At 39.9% G+C, this 22,170-nt stretch overlaps 1 protein-coding gene across 1 annotated transcript in view; it reads left to right on the top strand.

Annotated features, from left to right (window-relative positions):
* jade2 (jade family PHD finger 2) overlaps window positions 1-22,170 on the top strand; it is a 212,607-nt gene that overhangs the window by 47,797 nt on the left and 142,640 nt on the right. The window contains exon 4 of the mRNA XM_059351498.1: window positions 16,512-16,669. Coding sequence (XP_059207481.1) covers window positions 16,512-16,669 — 158 coding nt within the window. The remainder of the gene's footprint in view (window positions 1-16,511; window positions 16,670-22,170) is intronic.

Below are 22,170 nucleotides of genomic sequence, written 5' to 3'. Positions count from 1 at the left end.
TGCTGTCCTGCATTTCAAGGTGGTCGTTCCTAAGTTTTTCCTGTTCAGGCTTCAGTGTCAGTGCTGTTTAATGTGTTTGTGTGTCATCAGTTTCGCTTCATTACAATTTCAATGTCATTAGGGGAAAATAAAAGTATTGACATGTTGACCAAAGTTCACAACGTTTGTTTTTTTGTATATTCCCATCCCCAATTCTGAAAACAGTTGGGACAGAGTGTAAATAAAAACGGAATGCATCAAATTCAAGTGTATATATTAAAAAAAATAAATTAAAAAGTTTCCCATTTTGAACTTTAAGAATCTTGTCTTTGTTCTGTAGGTCAAAGGATTTGTAAATCATTGAATTTTGTTTTTATTATGTTTTTCACAGCATCCCCACTTAAAAAAAAAAAAAAAAATCAGAATTGTAGTTTTACTCAACTCAACAGTTTTACTCAAAGTTTGTAGTTTGTTGTGGCTTCCTGTTTCACTGCAATATACGGTAAGTCCTGCACTCTATAGAAAAAGCATAAGAAATGGCTAGAATGAGGGAGAATGCAAAACAATGCATAACAAAGTTATAATGAAATACGTCATAAAAAAGTTGCAATTTTAAATATTGTTTTATAAAATGGAATATATATATATATATATCATTTTTTTCAAGTGCCCCCAAGTGTTACCAATCTGTTTAATCAGTTTAAATGTCAAGTTTTGATGTCAGTCCCACAGAATCAATGGGTGAGGGCTTCTTTCTAGACCCCTCATGCTGCACTGACATTTAACAGTGAAACAGAGAAAAGCATCGATAGACCAGCATGCAATCTGTCCACAAGACATGTTGTGTTTCTCTCACTTACTGAACACAAAATGTTCATGCAGGTTTCCTCAGTGTTATGCAAATTACTTTTTTTTAATAAAAGCACCAAATTACTAATTGTAGTAGAAGAGACAGATTGAAGCATAAAAAAGTGAAATATTATAATAATACAATTATACATTGATGGTAGATTACTGCAGGAGGATCTGACTGTGGATATTTTGTATTAAAAAAAAAAGTCTTTTGATGAGTGGTGCTTACTAAAAATGTCTCAGAACCTTTTAGCATTAGAGTGGGCATTAATACGAGGCTGTGTGAGAAGTTGCTGTTATTATAAGACTCTGCAGACCAACTCCTATTCACAAGTCTCAGGGTTTATTTTGGCCTGCACACAGGACCAGATGGGTGGAGTTTAGTGCATCAGAGCAATTCAGAAAAGTATGTAAAAACTAACTGAGAAATAATTGTTCTGTGTGGCAGATACCACCCATGTAGAATGAAACAAGCTACAGATCTGTCGCATGCTTCTTAGACTTCAAAAACCTCTGTCTTGAGTCTGTTTTAGATGTTTGTTTTGTGAGGATCAACCTGCTGGGCTTCAGAGCAGGCAGCTACGGGTTGGCTTCCATTTTAAACAACTTCATTATTCCCTATTAGTAAATTCTGCTGCTAAAAAGCGTGACACCAGACTCAAGTTGGAGTAGAGAGTAGACATGCGAAAGCAGCATTAATCATGTAGTTGTTTTGGTTGTTTTTCAGCCACACATCTCCAAAACTAGGTCACATCTCCCCCCAGCCTCTGCTTGCCATTTTACCAGATCGTGTGCCTGAGCCCGCCATACGAAGAATGATATTTGCATTGGTCTCCGTGGAGGAGAAATTGGCTTATTGGTCCTACCTCTTAAGTCTCCCTCACTCTTTCTTGTCAGTGACCCAGTTTTTTTTAACCTTTATTTATTGAGTGAAGGTTTCTGAGCATGTTATCTCTCTCTCTCTCTCTCTCTCTCTCTCTCTCTCTCTCTCTCTCTCTCTCTCTCTCTCTCTCTCTCTCTCTCTCTCTCTCTCTCTCTCTCAGAAACATCTCGCTTCATATTCATGATTTTACACACATTCACACCTGGGAGCTGCAGAGTACAAGCACAGCCTCCACTGAGCAGATCCACTTGAGTGGCTGGGGGGCTACATGCCTTGTTGCCAGTTGTCGTGTAAAAAAAACTTGAATTTTTATATTGAGTTAGGTTTCAGGTGTTTTTTATTGTCTGTTCTGCCCTTTCATAACTTCTTATAATTCATGAAAGTGTGTGCTTTCTATCAGCAGTGCTTTGCTTAACATTCATGCTGTTGCACGAGTCAGCACGTGCAAGCTGCCCAGTACATTTACTGTCTTGGACATATGGCCATTTAGCAGCTCCAGTGAAGCAGTTTGGAGGTTAAATGCCTTGCCCAAGGACATTTGGGGGGAGATGAGCTTTCCCCTGACCAGTCTCCAGTCCAAGACGCCTCTGGCTCAAAATCCAGCTTATTTAACCTCTGAACTACTGCCGTCCTGAATATTAATATTTAAATTTGTGGACAAGCTGCACAGATTATCATTTCTGCTTTTTAATTTTTCTTAAGGATCCCTCTTTCGCAGACTAATTACTTTGAATACATGTTTGTGAACATGAACGAAGGGCAGATTTTGAGCTTGCTAGAGGCCAAAAATCACATCTGTTCAAACGGCAGAGCGCAGTCAGTCAAATCCTTATTGAAGCGGGAACAAAGCTTAATTGCGTGACCTTTGAGTGAAGCCTTGGCAATCAGCCTGCCCTTGGCGTGGAGGGGAGCGCCGTCGCTCCACGCATCATTCAGGCCAGGGGCTTGTGATGAGGAGCCGGCGTTTAGAGAAATCTCAAAAGAACTCGTTCACTGTCTCGCCTCACGCTAATGAGGGGCATAAATTGTAGGCTGAGTGCCTTTTCAGAGCTCGGCAGTGCGCTGTTGGGCTAATAGCTACGGATGTGACATTTCACATCTAAGGCGAGAGAGAAGACTATAGAAAGAGCAGGAGGAAATCCTTTTCAATATCAAATCCTTTATGTGTTTTAAGAGAAGTGTCAAGTCGGTAAAGGCTGTTGATGCGAGTGATTCAGTTTAGCAAGAGATAATGTTTCTGCATAATACCGGTGACTCCCTTCGCTGTTGCTTTTACGCCTCTTTCGCTCTCATCCGTCCTGAGCTGAAGCATCCGTATCGCGAGCGTGCTGAAAGGTTTCTTCAGGCCTGTGCTCTCTTCACCCTGCATGGTGCCTCTTCTGCAACGCTCACACAAAGAACAAGCCGCCATCTGAACTACGTCTGTCTCCATAGATGGTGGAAAAGAGAAACAAGTAGTTTTCAATTGCACCTCAGGGCTGAACTGAATAAATCACAGGTGGGTTGGCAAAGAGTTTGCATAAATATAACCAATTGTGTCATGAAATGTTCGTGCTGCAAATGTAATGTGATAGTTTACACATACTGAATGTGTAACCTTTATTTTGAAGGAATTGTGCAAGTGGTTATCCACGTCATTCATTCAGTGTAGATTCCTTGGGTGCTTATGGTGCTCATATCTTTTCATGTGAGCTATATGGTTGAGAATTCTATTTTTATGGTAGAGTAAAATCAGGGATTTGTGAATAAAAACATTTTACAAGGTACAAAATTATAGCTGAAAATATGTAAAAAGACTTAAAACTATATGTGACTGCATTTTAGAGTTAGACCATTAATCTGTTTTTCTAAATTTCTGTGTTCAGGGTTTTTTCAGCAGCGTTTTTCATCGTTTTTTTGTGTCTAAAATCATGGCTTGATGATGCACTGGAACTTCCTTGTCATAACTCTGCCCCCAACATTATAAGTATCTTTACCAATGGTGGCTACATTTACTTAGCTGACTCATGTCAGCGGTCATATTGACGGAAGATTACAATGTCTGAAGTAATATCCTGCAAATGGGCAAATTCCGTAGCATTTTATGATCCTAAAAATAAACCGTTATTGGCTACGAGTGGTTGCGAGGACCTCCATGAGAGCAGATCGCTGCACACTCAAACATTAACACAAAATTCATTCTCCGTACTTTTTTTGGCATGAACATTTTCAGAGAGACGGAGAGCCAGTGTGATAGCATGCAGAAAGTCACCAGAGAAGTTTTCACTTTTTACAAAACCACATTTTTACACTTTACGATTTTTTTCTGATTCAAATTTGGCTGTGTTTGACAACACATTTTCTGTGGTTTGGAAAACTGCGATTACATATATATTTTGGCTTTACTCTGACTTTAAAACAAATGGTTTTTGCTGCTGCCTGAAATGCAAATGCAGTGTTTGTCCTGGAAAAAAAACTATAGCAGGTGTTTTGAACACTTGTTTCGATGTTTCTTGTACTGGTTAAAGGTTGAACCACCTTTCCAATGTATCAAGATCAGCATGTTATGAAAAATGTCACAGCTATTTACTGTAAGAAACATTCGCTGTGTGCTAATCCAGTCTTGATTACATTCCTGGGCAGTTTCTTGGCTGATATGGGACAGCTTCTCAGTGCAGTTTTTTCTTCTAGATAACGGTTCAGGTACCTCTCTCCTTTCTCTATCTTCTTTTCCATTGCATTTCTTTTTCTCATATCGCCTCATATGCTGTTCAAGTTAGTTTTCCAGACTTTAAAAAAGAGGGAAAGTGAAAGTAATTGAGGTGAAATACAAGATCCAGAATAAAGGGCTTCTCCTGGAAGAACATCAGGAAAAGATGCTCGCCAGTTGAATTTCAACTTTTGTTTCTTTCTTCTCACTCTTCATTCCTACTGCTGTCCTTTTCCTCCCTTTCTTCCCTCTGTGCCTCTCTTCCATTTAGAGCCAAATGTTTTCTCTCCTCCTTGAGTTTTCATCCCGTGTCTTCCTGTCCGTCTGTTAAATATATATCTGTGCCTTTTCTTGCACTAAGCTCTCCTCCCTCACTCGTCCTCTCTGTCCAGCTTGGTAAGAGAAGAAATAAATCGGAGATAGGCAGCCATTTTTCAGAGGCCTGTGTCCCTGTGATAAAGAAAACATGGGAAAATGTTGCTGTTGCAGAAGAAAACAAACATGAATAAGATGGTTAAGTGCAGGGAGGACATTTAGAAGTCTTTTACCTCTGCACATATTTTGTCCTTGCTTTTATGTACACATATTTGTCTGTATATACTTTTTGGGAGGCTTTTATAATATTTTCACTTTCTTATGATTCACACTGAGCTGAGGGTTAAATCATGATAGAAATGCTGAACACTGGTGGAACTCTTGCTTACTGGGGACTCCGGATTTAGTCTAGTCTAGTTTATTTATTTATATCAAGGTCAGCACATTTTCCTGAACATGTTGCTTTACTGATCTTCAGCTTTTTGTGGCTTACAATGGGTCCTCATGTGGCTCGCTGTCCTTGTCCGGCCAGCTACATTTTTAGGTTCTTTTCTTTTCATAAATTCACATTAATTACACATACATTCTTTTTCACATTTAGCATTCCTGAAATGTTATTAAAAAAACTCTAACAGAAATAGCCTCTGGTGGATGGAAGAAACTTTACTTTTGAGATACTGAGATGTAGACTGAGATTCTCAGTTAATCCTGAACTATAGTGGGCCGTCATGAGACCTGTGATATTGCAATATGGCACTGTTGACAAGCTGAAGCAACTCAAGCTCAAGCAACTGCTGCAACCTCCATAGGGATGTTTTTGTGTTTTGTTTTACTCTTCAATGCATATGTATTGAATGTTAAATAGATGTGAATTTGATCAACCTACCAGCAGTGGTGGATTAAATAGTCAGATCCCTGACTTCAGTAAAAGTACTAATACCACACTCTGAAATCACTCCACTACAAGTAAAAGTTCCGCATTCAAAACTTACTGAAGTAACAGTACAAAAGTGTCAGCATCAAATGTACTGAAAGTACTTATGCAGAATGGACCCACTGAGATTGTTTTATATACAGTACTGTGCAAAAGTTTTAGGCAGGTGTGGAAAAAAGGCTGTAAAATAAGAACGCCTTCAAAAGTAGAAATGTTAATAGTGTATTTTTAAAAAAATCAATTAACAAAATGAAAAGTGTTCTGTATGGAGTTTGCATGTTCTCCCCGTGTCAGCGTGGGTTCTCTGTACTCCGGCTTCCTCCCACAGTCCAGAAACACTCACTTAGGTTTAACTGGTGACTCTGAATTCCCCGTAGGTGTGAATGAGAGCGTGATTGTCTGTCTCTATGTGTCAGACCTGTGATAGTCTGGCGACCTGTCCAGGGTGTACCCCGCCTCTCTCCCAATGTCAGCTGGGATCAGCTCCAGCCCCCCGCAACCCTAGTCCAGGTAATCAGATAAGAATAATGAATGAATGAAAATGAAAAGTAAGTGAACGGAAGAAAAATCTAAATCAGGTCAACATTTGGTGTGACCACCCTTCAAACCTGCATCAATTCTTTCTTTCTTTTTTTCACATCTGCCTAAGACTTTTGCACAGTACTGTATATATTCGAAATATATTATTTTATTATTATTATTGATGCATTTATGTAAGCAATTTTAAACTATGGGCAAAACTACTTAATATACTGCTAAGTACAAAATTGCACCTAATCACAGTACTTGAGTCAATGTACTTAGTTACATTCCACTGCTGCCTACCAGACACAATGGTGGTCAAACAACACTTTAAAAAAAAGGACTTTGTTTCTATCCTTCTGTTTGGCTTATCTTGGTGATGCGGTTGAATGTGCATTTGCATGTTCATGTTTCTATTCACATCAACACTGTACTCGTCATACACAACTCTCTAACGGACAGCTAAACATTTTGTTCTGCATTACATGCATCAGTCTACATACCATAGATAAGCGCTGATACTGCCAACCTTAATCACTGCATGGGAGATTTGTTCATCCTGACAGCCCTAAACTGTAGCTGTTGTAATTTTTTATAAATGAAAAGGGACTGGGTAATTGCTGAGAAGTTTGCATGTATAAGCTTATTGTTATTTTTAGTTGCTGTTTCATTCATTCATTCATTCATTCATTCATTCATTCATTCATTCATTCATTCATTCATTCATTATCCTTAACTGCTTATCTGCAAAAAAAATGTTTTTGCACAGCATCAGCTCCATAAATACAATACAAATAATTTTTTTTAGTAAGATGATGAATCACACCAGACAGACATGTGCATTTGTAATGTATTATCCTTGGTTAAATTCTTATGTAAGTTGTATTTGGTTAAATGCACTACCTTCTGTTGGTATTGCAGCAGCAGCTTCCCTCTTGATGCATGTTGGAAAGATTATTTTTCTTGCTGAAATCACTGAGTCACTGCTCTCTTCTCTCTCATTCTGTCACTCTCTCATCAACCCCTTTCTCTCCTTCTCTGTCTTTTTCTCACTCTTAATCACCCACTCAACACACACCACACACACACACACACACACACACACACACACACACACACACACTTCTCCCTGAGTCCTGTGGACCTTCCAAGCAGCCAATCATTAGAGCCCGTCCCTGTGCTGTGATGTGGCTGCTAAAATTAGCCTCCTCTCTCTGTGAGTCGACATCTGCCATGACGCACTGTGGAGTGCCAGGTAGCCATGATGCCCAGAGGAAGAAAAAAATATACTCTTCTTTTTATTCCTTCCTTTTCCTGTCCTCTCACCCCTCACTTTCATTTCCTTTCCTTTTTCTGCTTTCTTTCAATTGTGAAATTTGTGATTGCTTTCATCTTTACCGTAGAGTTTCTTTTGCTATGTCCTCAGCAGGTCTCTTTTCAGTCCGTTAAGTCAAATGTTAGCCCATTTGAGACTCAGGTGACGTCTGCCACTGCTGCTGGTTCTGCTTCTGTGTTACTCTCTGACAGTACAGAGTGCCTCTTATAAACCTTGTTCACCAGAATCTGTCACAACGCCAGAGGGTGTACGTAGTCCTTCACAGTTCAGTCAGTTCAGTCAGTCCTCTTGTCCTTTTAAAGTCCAAATCCTGACTATGATTTTCTGCAGTGAATGTCATTCACCACAATTGTCTAAAAAGTTTTTATTTTATGTTAATCGTTTTCTTATCCTGGTCTTTCGTAGGAGCAGTTTTCAAACTTATTAAAATCACAGCAGCCCTTTATAGTGTTTTTTTTTATTGCACCCCTCCATCTATCTACAGGTCAGATTTGCAGATAAATATTAAATGTTGTGCTGCTCGAAGTATTTCACATCCTTCCTTTCGAATACTGCATCTATTCTGCATGTTTTGGCATGGCTTGACTTGCTCTTTTTTGGTATTCCGTTTGTAAAAGTTGTAGATATTACCTGGTACCTGGTAGAGTTGGGCAATGTAACTGTATATATACTGTGCAATAGTAGAATCATGTCCACAAGTAGAGATTTGGCAATACCTTTTGTACAGCGGGACTTATTCAGGACTGGATTCTTGTGTGATTTCATGATCTTGCGTGATTTTGCAATGTTGTGAATCTAGTTGTGTCCCACGGTAACTTGAGGGGTGGACATGAGGAAGTGTCCCGTTAACCATAAAAACCCTTAACACTCCAAATTATTCTTCTCAGGGACCTCAAAGCTTCCATTGAAAAAAAAAAAAAAAAACAACTCCTCAGTTTCACTGTTTTGAGTCTTTTGAGTGTTTTTAACTCCTGTGTTGTCTCATGCGAAAAAGTTGTTTGAGAAAAATAAGAGAAGAAAATAATTAAATGTGATGAAGTACAGTATTTTAAACCACTTCTGAATTTAATTTACAAACAATTATTGTTTGGTGATATATACTGTTAGCATGATATAAACTTATAAACACAGTGATAGGAGATTTTGGCCATATGGCCCGCCCGTAGCACTTAGTACTTTTTTTGGTACCACCACAGTAAATGTTCTGTAGGTCTGAGCTGATTTAGAGGTGGGGGGTTAGAACACTACAGACCACTGGTTGGTCAGAGGAAACTTTAAAGTTAGCGCAACATGGAAATTCCTGCACCCCCCCTCTCTCTCTCTCGCTCTCTCGCTCTCTCTCTCTGCAGAAAATGTTCATTGCCGTGATTTAGAAATGGTGTAAGCTATTCATTTTTTATTCTTTTTTATTGGTCGGGCTCTGGTAGGCTACTTTTTAATTTGCGAGAACGTGCCATAATACAAATGCCAGTTCAGTTCAGTTTAGTTTGAGTTTTAGTTTCAGTTTACCCACAAACCTGAAAATCAACCCCACTCCACTTTCACCATTATCTTCGGTCAAGAAATGACAAATCTCACTCCTTCGTTGTATGTTGAGCTGGAGTTATCCTGCCCTTATGGGTCCTTAGAACCTTATGGGCTGCTGATAACAGCCGTACCACTATTGCACCCATAACCACACAGGAGAAATCTCTGCTGAAGTTAAGCAATCTAATAATAACAGCAGGATGATATGTGAAGGACAGATCATCCTCTCCCTCCTTCTCTTTCTATCAGTGCTCTCATCCCTTTTCAAACTCACACATTAAACGATGCTGTTCTTTTTTTCAAGATAACCAGCGAGTCTAACTGTAGTGTGTGATGTCAGCTGGCCTTTAAATGCACATGAAGCACTTTGTCACTGTGCTTCAAGGAAATTGGCTCAGCAACATAACAATGTCTAGTGTGTGCATGTGGAGGCTGGGTTTGTCGGCTACCTGTGTCAGTGTGTGTACGTGAGTGTGTGTTTTTGTGTGGCCATATATACATCCATGTCTGTGTTTATGTGTGTATAGTTGTGTCAATACTGTACATCTGTGCTTATTTGTGAATGTGTGTTTCTGCTTCGGTGTCAATGTGAATATCTCTCTATCTCTCTATCTGTGTGTGTGTGTGTGTCTGTGTCTGTGTGTGTGTGTGTGTGTGTGTGTGTGTGTGTGTGCTTGTTTGAAATGTCAGATTTCAACAATCATTCTCTGTGCTTTCTCATCTGTTCGGCTCAGGTCAAAGCCGACTGCTAATCCATCAACGCTCCGCAGATGGTCATAGATTAGAGTCAGTCCCAAAAATAAGACAGAGACAATCAGCCTCATACAGCATACAAACAAGATGAATCAGAGCTTGCAAAAGCTTATAGTTTACAGAAGAAGGAGAGCATTGTTTCTGGTGGAACTACCTGCAGCAGCTACAGCTGTACAGAAGTTCTTACTGGTAACATTGACATTCGTATTATTATATCATATATAAAAGTATTTATGGCCTGATCAGAAATGGTAGTAGTAACAGAAGCAGCATTAGTACTTCTAGTAATAAAATTATTAACACTATTTGTAATCCCAGAGGAAACTCGACTAGTATAAGGAAAAGGGGCAGAAGTTATCAACAGTATTAAATGGTTAAATCTTAATTTTTCCTGATTTGAAGTCTTATGAAGCATTTTTATTATTTAACAACAAGCTTTATTATTATGAATACGTTACTGGTACTTTTTACTAGAGCCCGACAGATATGTCTTTGGTAGATATTCTCGGCCGATATTGGACTGTCAAAAGCATATTGGTATCAGTGTATATGCTAACTGATATGTGCAGTTCTGAAAACTTTTTTTTACACAATATATAATGCTGAAAATGTTGATTGGCGTGATTTAGAAATGCTGTTGGCATGTAATTATTATCTTTTTTAAATGGTCAGTAATTGACTGACACTGAACAGTAATGATGTTTATTTAGCTTTTTATTTTATTCCTACTTATTCGTTATTTTCTCAGTTATCGTTTATAGAACGGGCTGACAATGTAATACATTGTTTGTATACTGTATAAAAATGTATAAGAATGTTAGATATTATTTAATAAAGTTTGCAAATGTACCCAGAGAGCTACTTTCTCAAAGTGGTCAAAAAAGGTCTATTTTTATTCCAGATCAGAAAATGACTTCACCGGCCACCATATCAGTTATCAACAAATTTTCCCCCTATAAAATCAGTATCAGCATAGATCTCAAAAATCCCATATCTGTCGGGTTCTGGTTGTAGTAGTAGTTTTAGAAATAATAGCAGCATTAGAGGCTATGGACATGAATTCTTAAACACAGTCCTCCATGAAAGGGAGACTGTGTTTTTGACTGTGATTATTAATGCCTGTCAGGCTGTCAGCTCCCCTACCAGCACATACACACACGCACACACACACACACACACACACACACACACACACACACACACACACACACACACACACACACACACAGCCCCTGCTCATGTCATCAGTCCAGATCTAGATTGGACTTAATGAGAGCGCTGCCTGCATACAGCCCGTAACTCAACATAGCATACTGACCTACTGACTGACTGACTGGCCAGAGGAAAGTGTGTGTATGTGTGCATGTGTGTATGTGTAAAGCTGTGCTTGACAGTATGACAGAGACTACTTATGTTTGTTTGATCATGTTCAAGTCTCTCTGCAGTGCTCTGTGAATGCAACAGTTTCTGTGTGTAATGTTGAACCAGGGTTTCTATCTGAGCAGCTGAATCTCATCGTTCGTGTTTAAGCGAGTGGTCATCGATCAATCTGTGCTGCGTGATTGGATGGCTTGCGATGCAAACCAAACTGATGACGGAACAAAAAAATTAAAACTTGAGTTATTGAAATGCAAATGAGAGCAATGTTTACGGCATGACAGTCTGTCACATTTGGGGAAATGAGCCAACGCAGGCTCTCTACAGACCGCAGACTAAATTATTTGATTGTTGCTGAATCATGATTTGGAGAGAAAGCTCATCATTTGATGAGGGATCCTCCAAGCTAAGTGATAGATGATTATAAAAAGAGCAAATTAGGAAGAATTTTTAGCAAATAATCAGGTGATTTCACCTTGTTGCAGCAGCAAATAAAATTGTTAACAAACCTGATGAGCAATGCAGTGAAATGGCTTCAAGCAGCTGAATGCAATGGATGATAGTGATGACATGTGAATTAATTGCACGCTAAAGGGGATTTTCTGTCTTATCTGCTGGAAATCTACTGTATTATTCCCCCGTCTGCAGGAGTTGGGCATCCACTCAATATTCTCATTTGCAAATTATGATTTATAAAATTTGGAAAGCTGACTGGAAATGGCAAAATTCAATCACATGTTCCTCAGAACAAAGTTATTAAAGTTGATCGATGCGGAAAATCTCTCCAGCAAATAAATAAATCATGTGATAAATGGAAAAAGAAATGCACTTTTTGAGTTATTGCTGACAGAGTTTCCATGGCGGCTCCAGGCTCTTAGCACAACAGTCTCTGTCCACCAGAACCAGCCAGAAAAGACATTTGTACTGTCCCTGCCGTAAGACATAAGTCTTTATTAGTTGCTCCGTTGTAATACAGCCAAATGCATTTCTTTGTTTTTGTCTTCACATGAAATATAACTGACATTTACTGACTCTGTAGAAAACAAACGGGTGACTCTAATCTAATCAGTTCTTGAAGGACTCTGGCTGTATTTTCTGACTCTGTGAAAGCTCATTTGTGTTTTATATTTTCTGTTAAATTGCTTCACAGTCTGGAAACAGCAACAGCTCGTCTGCCCCTCTACCTGTCTGACTCTCCCCCTGTCTACCTGCACCTCTCATCTTTTTATAATGCTCCTTTTCCATCTGTCTGCCTGTCATCCATCACTGAGGCTGGGTGACTCCCAAATGTCACTCACAAAAAGAGTGAAAATACGAAAAAAAGAGCAGGTGGTGGGTGAAAGAGAGAGCAGGATGGAGATGAGCTTGAGCGAGAGAGAGAGAGAGAGAGAGAGAGAGAGAGAGCGAGAGAGAGAGAGAAACAAGGCAGAACATAAAACTGCAGGAGCTTGTAATAGTGTTTCCTACACATTAATTAGCTGCAGTCATTCCTGTACAAACACACAGTAATAAAACTGATATACTGACATCCTCTCCTCCTTTTCTCCTTTTCCCTCTGCTCACCTTTCTACTTCTCTTATATGTAGTACTCTTTTCCTTTTTCCTCTCCTCTCCTCTCCTCGTTGAAAATGTAGAATGTAGAAAAAGACAGAGAATGTAGGTGGAAGGGGAGAAAGAGGTTAAAAAAAGAGGGAGAAAGATTAAGGAGGAGTGAATGCCCTCTGTCACTGTCTGTCCTCCTCTCGTATTGCTGAAGGGGAAAGCAAGATTCATCATGGCCTTGGTTACACACACAGTTGGAAGCACTCGGACACACTTATTCACACATATAAAAACCACACACAGAAATGCACACAGTGGCAGAGGAGAAAACACACATGGACACTGACACCGGGCTGTACATAAACACACACACACACACACACACACACACACACACACACACACACACACACACACACACACACACACACACACACACAGCCCCTTACTCCATTGCATTATTTATTTGTGCTGGCTGGCAGACAGTGGAGGCAGCCAAGCAGCAGAAGCAAGGATGCTGCTTTTTACATATGGCCTTTTCATATACTGCTCTGTGGCACGCACGCACGCACGCACGCACGCACGCACGCACGCACGCACGCACGCACGCACGCACGCACGCACGCACCAGTTTCATCCTCGTCTGTCCTTGTCTTTCCCCTTAAATTAATATCACTCCAATTTCTCTCTTTCTCACATTTCTCTCATACTTAGTGATTTGTCTTCTCTTTCTCCCTTTTTCCTGATCTTGTCCTCCCTCTTTCCTCTTCGTTTAGTTTAACATCCCTCTCCTCTCCTCTCCTCTCCTCTCCTCTCCTCTCCTCTCCTCTCCTTAATAGTCGTTTCTTTCCAGCGGTCCAGTCTTAAAGTTCAGCTCCTCTGAGGGACAGGGCAAATACACAGAATATAACTGCTTCCGCTCTGTTAACACTCTCTCTTTATATCCCTCCATGATTCTGTCTCTTTTTCCTCTCTATTACAGAGAAGCTGTGTTTCTTCTCAACCTGAGCAAATAGCATGCAAACCTTTGAAGTGTCACAAATAGTGCCTTGTACCAGACCTTTAAAACTTTTTTTTTTTTAATAAAGAAAGCTGTCATTGAATGCCTGGTCAGATTTAAGCCAAAGCCACATTTGCATAGTTGTTTTTTGTATCATAATATTGTTTTTTTGTTCCAGACCGCAGATGAGATGTTTTAGCAGATGATTTTGTCAAGCTATGATTCTAAAATAATGAATCCTTGCAGCTTTGGTAATCCCCTGACTTTTCCTTCAGTGCTCACATGACATTTTTGGTTTTGAGGGAAACTATTGGATACATTGTCATGAAATTTGGTACATCTATGTCCCCGTCAGGATGAACTGTAATAACTTTGCCATCATTGTGTGCCATCAATAAGTCATAATTTTAATTTGTACTTTGTGTTTAGTGCTAAGCACATTTTAGCAAATTAAAGTAAGATGGTAATTTTACCCCTGGTAACCTATTAAACATGGCATTAAAATGATACCTGCTTAACATCATCATGTTAGCATGTTTTAGCATTTAACTCCAAACACTACAGCTTTAAAGATCTGCTTTCATGTCTCAGTCTTTTTCACTGATGCTTTGATCAGATTTTTCCTGTTTAAATCAGGAGACTACACACAGCTTAGACTGTACTTTTATTTTTTCTTGATGCATGGACAAATGTGTAATATCTTAGGGAATAGAAAGAGGGAAGAGAGACATGTTTAACTTTTCAAACTATGGTATTGGGAAGAAAAAAAAGTGCAATTTCAATCCAATCAAATACAGAACACTCAGGTGTTAGAGGTTGCAGAGATACTTTTATTGTTGTTAAATGTAACAGAACTTCTTCATTTCATATCCCTGTTTTCTTTCTTTCTTTTATTCTTTAAAAAAAAACATAGTTAGTTTAAGGAAATTATGGGTGTTTTATACTGTATTTATTGTGCAATATTGTTTTTGCTTCTTTTCTCCAACTGCTCATTTTATTCCACCTCCTCCATCCAGTGCTCCCTGTTTTCAGCTCCTTTTGCCATGTTTTTCTCTTTTTCCACAATTTTGCTACTTTGTGTCTCTTAGGTCACAATAATGCAGGTAAAAAAAATCCACATTAGGGGGCTGAGTGAGGGAAGGAGGAGGGAGAGAAGATGGAGAGGTTAATGGAGAGACGGAGGGGGAAGCGAGGGAGTAGGATGGCGGAGAAGAGCTAATAAAGCAGGGATAAGGAGGCTTAGAAAGTAATGATAAAATGTAGGGTGAAGTCATACGGTTGATTTGGCACTGCTGTGTGTGTGTGTGTGTGCGCGTGCGTGTGTGTGTTGCTTGTTTTCCTCTGTGGGTTTGTGTGTTTATGTGTGTGTGTTCTTAGCTGATGTCCTTGACTATATGACTGATAATATCATTGCTTCAGGTCCCTGTTAGAGCAGAGAGAGAGAGAAAGTGTGTGTGTTCACATTATGTGTGAGAGTGATTGAGTCTGCTTGAATACACACACTCCCTCTGGTCTTCAAAACACTGCATCACACACAAGCACACTTTGCTTGTTTTTCCTGCAACATACACCCTCATTTAATCACTATATGTACTCCTCTACACAGTATATGTATTTGACATTAACCTGTAAAGGTCTCCAGGTTAATATCAACAATTTGGTTAATGGCTACCGTGTCCACAGCACTTCATCTTATCAGTCCTTCCCCCACTTCTTTCTCCTTCCACTTCCTCTTCATCTCTCCACTTCCTATGTCAGTAGGTGGTTCTCATTTGTCTTAAACGTCTCCTCGTTTCCTCACTTCACCCACATCTTACCCTCGCATCGTAGACACTCTAATATAAGACATGAGGGAAACGAGGAGACCACCAACTGAGAGATGCAAGGAGATGATTTGAGGAAACACGTTGGAATGAAATAAGTCAGCAACAGTTTAAACCCCCTTATGTTACTTTGCACTGAAAAGTGACTCCACACATTTACAAAAAGGTCAGAAAAACTGCAGCGGAAAACGGCTCAAACATCCAGCTGAGAATTAAAAAGGCTACAGAGGCATTGAGTGATTACTTAAGTAAGCCAGAGATATGGATCTAGACAACACCGCAAAATGAGAGATTAAGGCTTTGCTAGACAAATGCTACTCAACGCTCTCCCACATCTGTTCTTCATATTCTTCACCTGCTCTAATATTACACTGACGTTTGGTGGCGAGTAGTAGTCAAGGCAAATGCCAAACATGGCCATTTTGGACTAATTTGTGTTCTAGCTGAACTAGGGAATCATGCACAAGCCTGACAGTTATCAGTAAAGATTTTTTATCATGAGCAGGTTGAGTCTGCAGACTGTGATTTACCTGCATCCCACCATCTTCTTTACTTACTCCCTATGAGCCTGATCGCTGCCTGAGATCATCCAGCCGGGCCCTACTAGTGGTTCCTAAATCCAGACTGGTCACATAAAGTGACCGAGCCTTTGCTGTTTGGGCCCCCAAGCTTTGAAACTCCCTGTCTGGAGATATCAGGCAGGCAAACTCAGTGTCATCTTCTAAATCTCTTCTTAAAACTTTTATCGTATTGCCGTTTATTGACCTTCTTTTACATTGTTTTATAAATTGTTTTATTTATGTGTTGTTAATTGCATTTTGTTTTATTGTCAAGCACTTTGTAACTTTGTTTTGAAAGGTGCTATACAAGTCAAGTTATGAATGTATTAAGATGCTCAAAAGCAGAATTCAAGAAAAAAGTGTGTATATTTTTGACAGATCTCTTTCAACCTCTCTCCTCTGTTTTTCTCTCTGTACAGGTATTTCGTACCGACTTCATTACGGCCATGAAGCTGCCGGACTCGGCTCAGCTCGGCCCGGACGACTTCTACGTGCTCTCGGACCCTTGGAGACAAGAATGGGAGAAGGGAGTGCAGGTCCCTGCCAGTGTGGAAGCCATACCAGAGCCTGTGGTCAGGTAGGACATGCAAACAGTCATAAAATATTACAAGAGTTTGATATCAAGTAAATGAGAACAGCACATTGTATTAGGTTTCAGATGTGATTCACTGCCAGTTCAACCTCTGGCAGCAGAGACATTATGTCACCATCTAAACACACTGGCAACGTTCCCACAGTCAGAAAGATCTCGGAAGGGTTATGAGATTTGAACTTTTGTTTGCCGTGACTAATAGTTGTTTTGGAAAAATGCCAATGAAATTGTAGTTGATGCAACCTTGAAAATTAGTAGTGTTTTTTTAAGTGACAAAATGAGTGTGTTGAGATAGACGAAAGAGTGTTTTTTTTCTTCCTGAGATCATCCAGTGAAAGATACACAGCTGTTGTACATTCATCAGCATTTTGGAAATGAAAATTTGGTGTTGAATTGCAATAAAAAAGTGTGGGAACCCTTAAGAACTAAACTGCATGTAATTACACTTATGAGCATTAAATATGTTAATGGAAAACAGGCATATGCACAAGGACCTGAACTGTGATCATTGGCTTTTTACTCTCTACCATAATCATACATAAACACAGAATGGGAACTGGTTTGGATGCACATGTAAGCAATGAAACATGAACACACACACACACACACACACACACACACACACACACACACACACACATACACACACACACACACACACAGAAGTAAGCTGGTAGACAGATGTGTGCAGGCATGCACTTCGACCCACTTATATTCACTCATACTGTAGATTAGTCTGGGCTTGCTCTCTCTCTCTCCCTCTCCCTCTCTCTCTCTCTCTCTCTCTCTCTCTCTCTCTCTCTCTCTCTCTCTCTCTCTCTCTATCCCTCCCTGCCCCCCCCCCCCCTCACCCCCTCTCCCTCTCCCTCTCCCTCTCCCCCTCTCTTTTTCTTGCCCCAGTGGGTTGTTGTGGCTCTCTAGTACTACTGCAGCTGCTTCACATACCCATGTGGTTTGTTTGGCGTTCTAGGAACTAATGAAAATGCTCAGACTGCCTGGTAATGCCTGTTAGACAGACATGTCATACTGAGAGGCCACACACACACACACACACACACACACACACACACACACACACACATATTTTCTCTTTGGGAGACGTACAAAATTATCCAGTCATGTGAGATTTGGTGAAATGTTCTGTGTCCACAAGCATTTTTTTTTCACCTGCTTTTAGAAAACCAGATGTGGAGCTGTGAATGCTCACTCTCAACAAAAAAGACACATTAGGAAAAGGAAACGCTTCTTTGACTTCTATTTTAGAGAAAAGTTCCACATGTGGTTGCATATGAAGCAGCCAAAAAGCTGCTGAACACGATGTGTCGAAAATGAAAAGTAATATTGTGTGTTCCACCTCTTTAATTCGTCGCAGTTAAAGTGTGTTGTCCTCTTGTCTCTACCACTTGACTGGAGTTTAAGGCCTTTGCTCCACTATTTTATATTATTGGAGGTATTTTGTGCTGTTTGTCATCCTTTTTCAAATCAAGTCAAGGACTAGAGTGGAAAAAAGTCACTGTGTTGAATCCATTAAAGTTCATTCAGTCAGCCTGTTTAAATATGATCAGAATAAAATGGCTTATTTGATTTTTTTTAGGGGTCATCAACAGCTTCAAAAGGTGGCTGGTTTATGATCGTGTCGTTAAAACTGAAATGTGTTTTGCCATGCTTAATAGCAACTCTAACTTGGCAATTGAAAAATGAAAAGCCTGTCGGATCCTGTAACACAATATAAACACTTCAAAAATAAAAACAAACAAAACATAAATTAAATCTAGTGTTGCCAAATGAAACGGCATACATTACGATGAAACCAGAGAATGGGGAAATGCATCTCTGACTAGCGACCAGAAAAGGCTTGCATCATCAGTTTTACTTGTGACGAGGAATCAAGTTTCCATAATATAAAAAGGGGGAAAAAAGGGAATTCAACAAAGACAGAAGAATTAATGACTTCCTCCAAATCTTAATGAGGACAGAAGACTAAGCTAGAGAAATAAAAGAGATCAAAACACAAAAAAGTCTATTCTAAGATTTGATTGGATAAATGTGTCGCCCTCACTGTTTACATTTTCTAATAGGTTAATATCTCAGCAGACACATATGTCTCTCTCTCTCTCTCTCTCTCTCTCTCTCTCTCTCTCTCTCTCTCTCTCTCTCTCTCTCTCTCTGTCTCTGTCTCTCTCTCTCTCTCTCTCTCTCTCTCACACACAAACAGTATGGAGCTCACAGATTGAAGGGAGCCTGAAGGCAGAGAGATAGATGAGCAGATTGGGAGAGAAAGAGCAATGGCAGAGATAGATAAGGATAGATGGATGAATAGGGGCTAATATATTATCTTACATGTGATAGGGTGATGAAGTGATGTACAGTGATGCTGAAATGGAGTGATGATGGATAGATTGGGAGAAAGAGGCGAAGAGGGGTGAGTGAAAGTGCGACTGAGCTGATGGTTTGTGTCGGAGCCTCCGACAGCGATTTGTTCATCGCTTTCCTGTCGTCTGTCATCTTGAAGCCACTACTTTTCTCTCTCTGCCTCTTTCTTTTCCTTTCTTGATTTTGTCCTCACCAGCGATGCTCATATTGAGACTTCCTTGGTTTTACCCATGTGAGCCCTTGTGGTAGGGCAGAATTAGCGGCAGCGAATCTTATTCCCACACAGGAAGTGAAGGCTTTTCAGAATTAGGTAAAAAAAAAAAAAAAGAAAGAAACGGTCTAAAAGTAAGCATTGAGCTTAACAAGAAAGAAGAAAAGCCGACATATCAAAGCTTTCCTGATTCGGTTTATACCTGAAGCACAAGTCAGTGTTGCAAAACTATTGAAAATATCGTGCAGCTTCCAAGATTGAACATTTTTTTGGTCAAAAGTCTACTGAAAAAAGGTAAAAGTTGGAATTGGTTGAACTTTTGCAACAGAGAGAGTAACAAAGATACAGCTGGAGTCTCGCAGTGTAACAAATAAAAAAAGTAAATCTGCTCAATACAGCCATTGAGGTCCTGACTTGTCCTTCAGGAAGAAGCTTAAGATTTGACAGTAGACTTGAATTGTATTGAATTTATTTTATTTAAGATTTTAAGATATAAGATTAATTACTTTAATCGCACAATGGGGAAATTCAACCTTTCCATTTAAACCGTCATGCCAGCCGTCAGGCTTTTGTCCATTATATTCAGTGCCTGATTGTGTAGGATGCTTGTTTGATTGAGCTCATACTGCTATTCAATATGAAAAATGAGAGAAAATCATAGAGTGCATTAGTAACTGGGCTGACTGAAGGAGTTTTTCAATTAAATAAAAATTTTTAGCCAGCAGCTTGGTAGCTTAGCTTAGCACAAAGACTGGAAACCGGGGGAAACAGCTAGCCTGGCTCAGTCAGTTACTAACAATATTTGCATAACAGCACCTGTAAAGTGTACTAATTAAAATTCTATATCTAGTTATTATTCCCTTTAATGTTATATCATGCATCTTTTACTGCTTTAATTTAAAATGTTTATATTATATACATTTTGGTGTAATTAAAGTATAAATTGAGGTAGTTTACTGCTCCTGCCGTCTACCTTTCTGCCTTTATGTCATGTTTTTTCCCCTTTTGGTTATTTTTGTCCTGATCCAAGTCTTCAATTTCTTTTATTCTTCTTCTCTTGTCTACATCTTCATCTCGACATCTCTCCCTTTCCCTGGCTTCCCTCCTTCCACTCCCACCTTCCCCTCTTACTTTTGCTCTAGTTGAGCCGGAGGCGCAGACACATTTTTCTTTTTCTATTTTTTTTTATGAATAATGACATCATCTCCAAAAATTGTTGGAGAGGAAAAGGGCTGCGGGCCCTGTCTGGCTTTGACAACACTCCTCTTCCACATCTCTCTCTCTCTCTCTCTCTCTCTCTCTCTCTCTCTCTCTCTCTCTCTCTCTTTGGACCAATTTGGCCACTGCAGCATTATTTTTGGTAAAACTGTTGTGGCGGATGGTGAAGAGGTCATTATGGTTTGATGCAGTTTTTTTTGTTGTTCCTCTCTTTACTAAAACACTGCAGGAGAGCCTCGGGGAGATGAGGAAGATGAGGAGCTGTCCTTCCCTCTCCTCCCACTTTCTTTCTGTTCTTTACTTTCAGTCCCTCATTCTCTTCCTTCTCTCTCTTTCTCCTCTCATGTTTCTCCATCTCTTTCTCCACCCACTGCTCCTCATCTACTTTAGAATTTCTCTGTTTCCCCTCTGACTTTCCTCTTGCTTGTCCCCCTCTCTGACCATCCCTCCTCCCCTCTGTCTATTTTATTTTATCCCTCTCTTCCCCCCTCTTTTTCCTTTCTCTCTCCCTTGCCCTCTCCATGGTTTTGTCAGGGCTGAGTGGAAGTAATTAGCCGTTGCGTAACACTGGCTATGTGCAGACAGTGAATGGGGCTTTGGCAGCGACTCGACAGCCTCGGTCCCCAATGACAACACGGAGCCGGAGAGGGAAATAATTACACATACACATGAGAAGATCTGCGCCTTTTCACAAAATGAAAGAAATGAGATAGTGGTTATTTTATTTATTGCTTCATTTTTCCCCCTCGGACTGGTGGCCGAGCCGGCGAATGCGAACCCGTTGTTTGTGGTTTTGGCGGAACATGTTGGCTTTCTGAACGGCGTGTAAAGCTGTGGCCGCGGGAAGCATCACATGGAGAGACTTCTTACCAAAGTGGTGTGGGTGCTTTCAACTGCTCAACAGCTTGGTTGGCATGCAAATGTTTTACAGACTTCAGTCATATTTAAAGGTCATGTTACTCATGACATGTAAAGCTTAAGCTCAGTTGAGACTGCAAAACAATTGCTTACATCATGTGGTACCAAGTGGTGGAATATTTGTAGATCAGGTTTCCGGCAGCTGCGATCATATGCAAAACTTGGGTCAGGCAGGCATGGATGCTATGTAAAACCTTCGGTCAACAAGCTTTATCACCGCCCTGAGGGGATGGACACTCACAGAGGATATAGATACTGTTGCTTGATAAGGCAACATGTTTTTTATTTTTATTTTTTTTAAGCATATTAAAAGATATCTGTTTCTGTTCAATTTCTGCTCATGATAAGACAAATTAGTTTGGCTTTCGTTTTCTTTTTGTCATTAACACCCTACGCATTTCTTCAAAACGAGCAAGAAGAAAACCAAAAGAAAATATTAAAACCAACATGGAGTCTGGCCATGCAGAGCAAAACTAGAAAATTCATTACAGGATTAAAAAAAGAGAAGTCCCTTAATGCAACCCTAAAGCTGTTGATGGTTTACATCTGAGCAATTTGGCAGGATAGATTTGAAGACATGTTAATTTTTTGGAACAAATGGTGCAACAATATAGCAACTCCACCCAATACAACTACAAGACGGGAGCAAACACGATCCAAAGTCAATTTAGACTATTAGCCTGCATGTGTTATGACAGTCTGACAGCTGCCAAATAACTGAACACATTATAACATTACAGTGATGTCAGTTGAAACTGAATACTGC

This window comes from Centropristis striata, chromosome 15 (genome assembly GCF_030273125.1).
Source record: "Centropristis striata isolate RG_2023a ecotype Rhode Island chromosome 15, C.striata_1.0, whole genome shotgun sequence".
NCBI classification, from domain to species: Eukaryota; Metazoa; Chordata; class Actinopteri; order Perciformes; family Serranidae; genus Centropristis; species Centropristis striata.
This window is presented reverse-complemented; position numbering and strand designations above follow the sequence as displayed.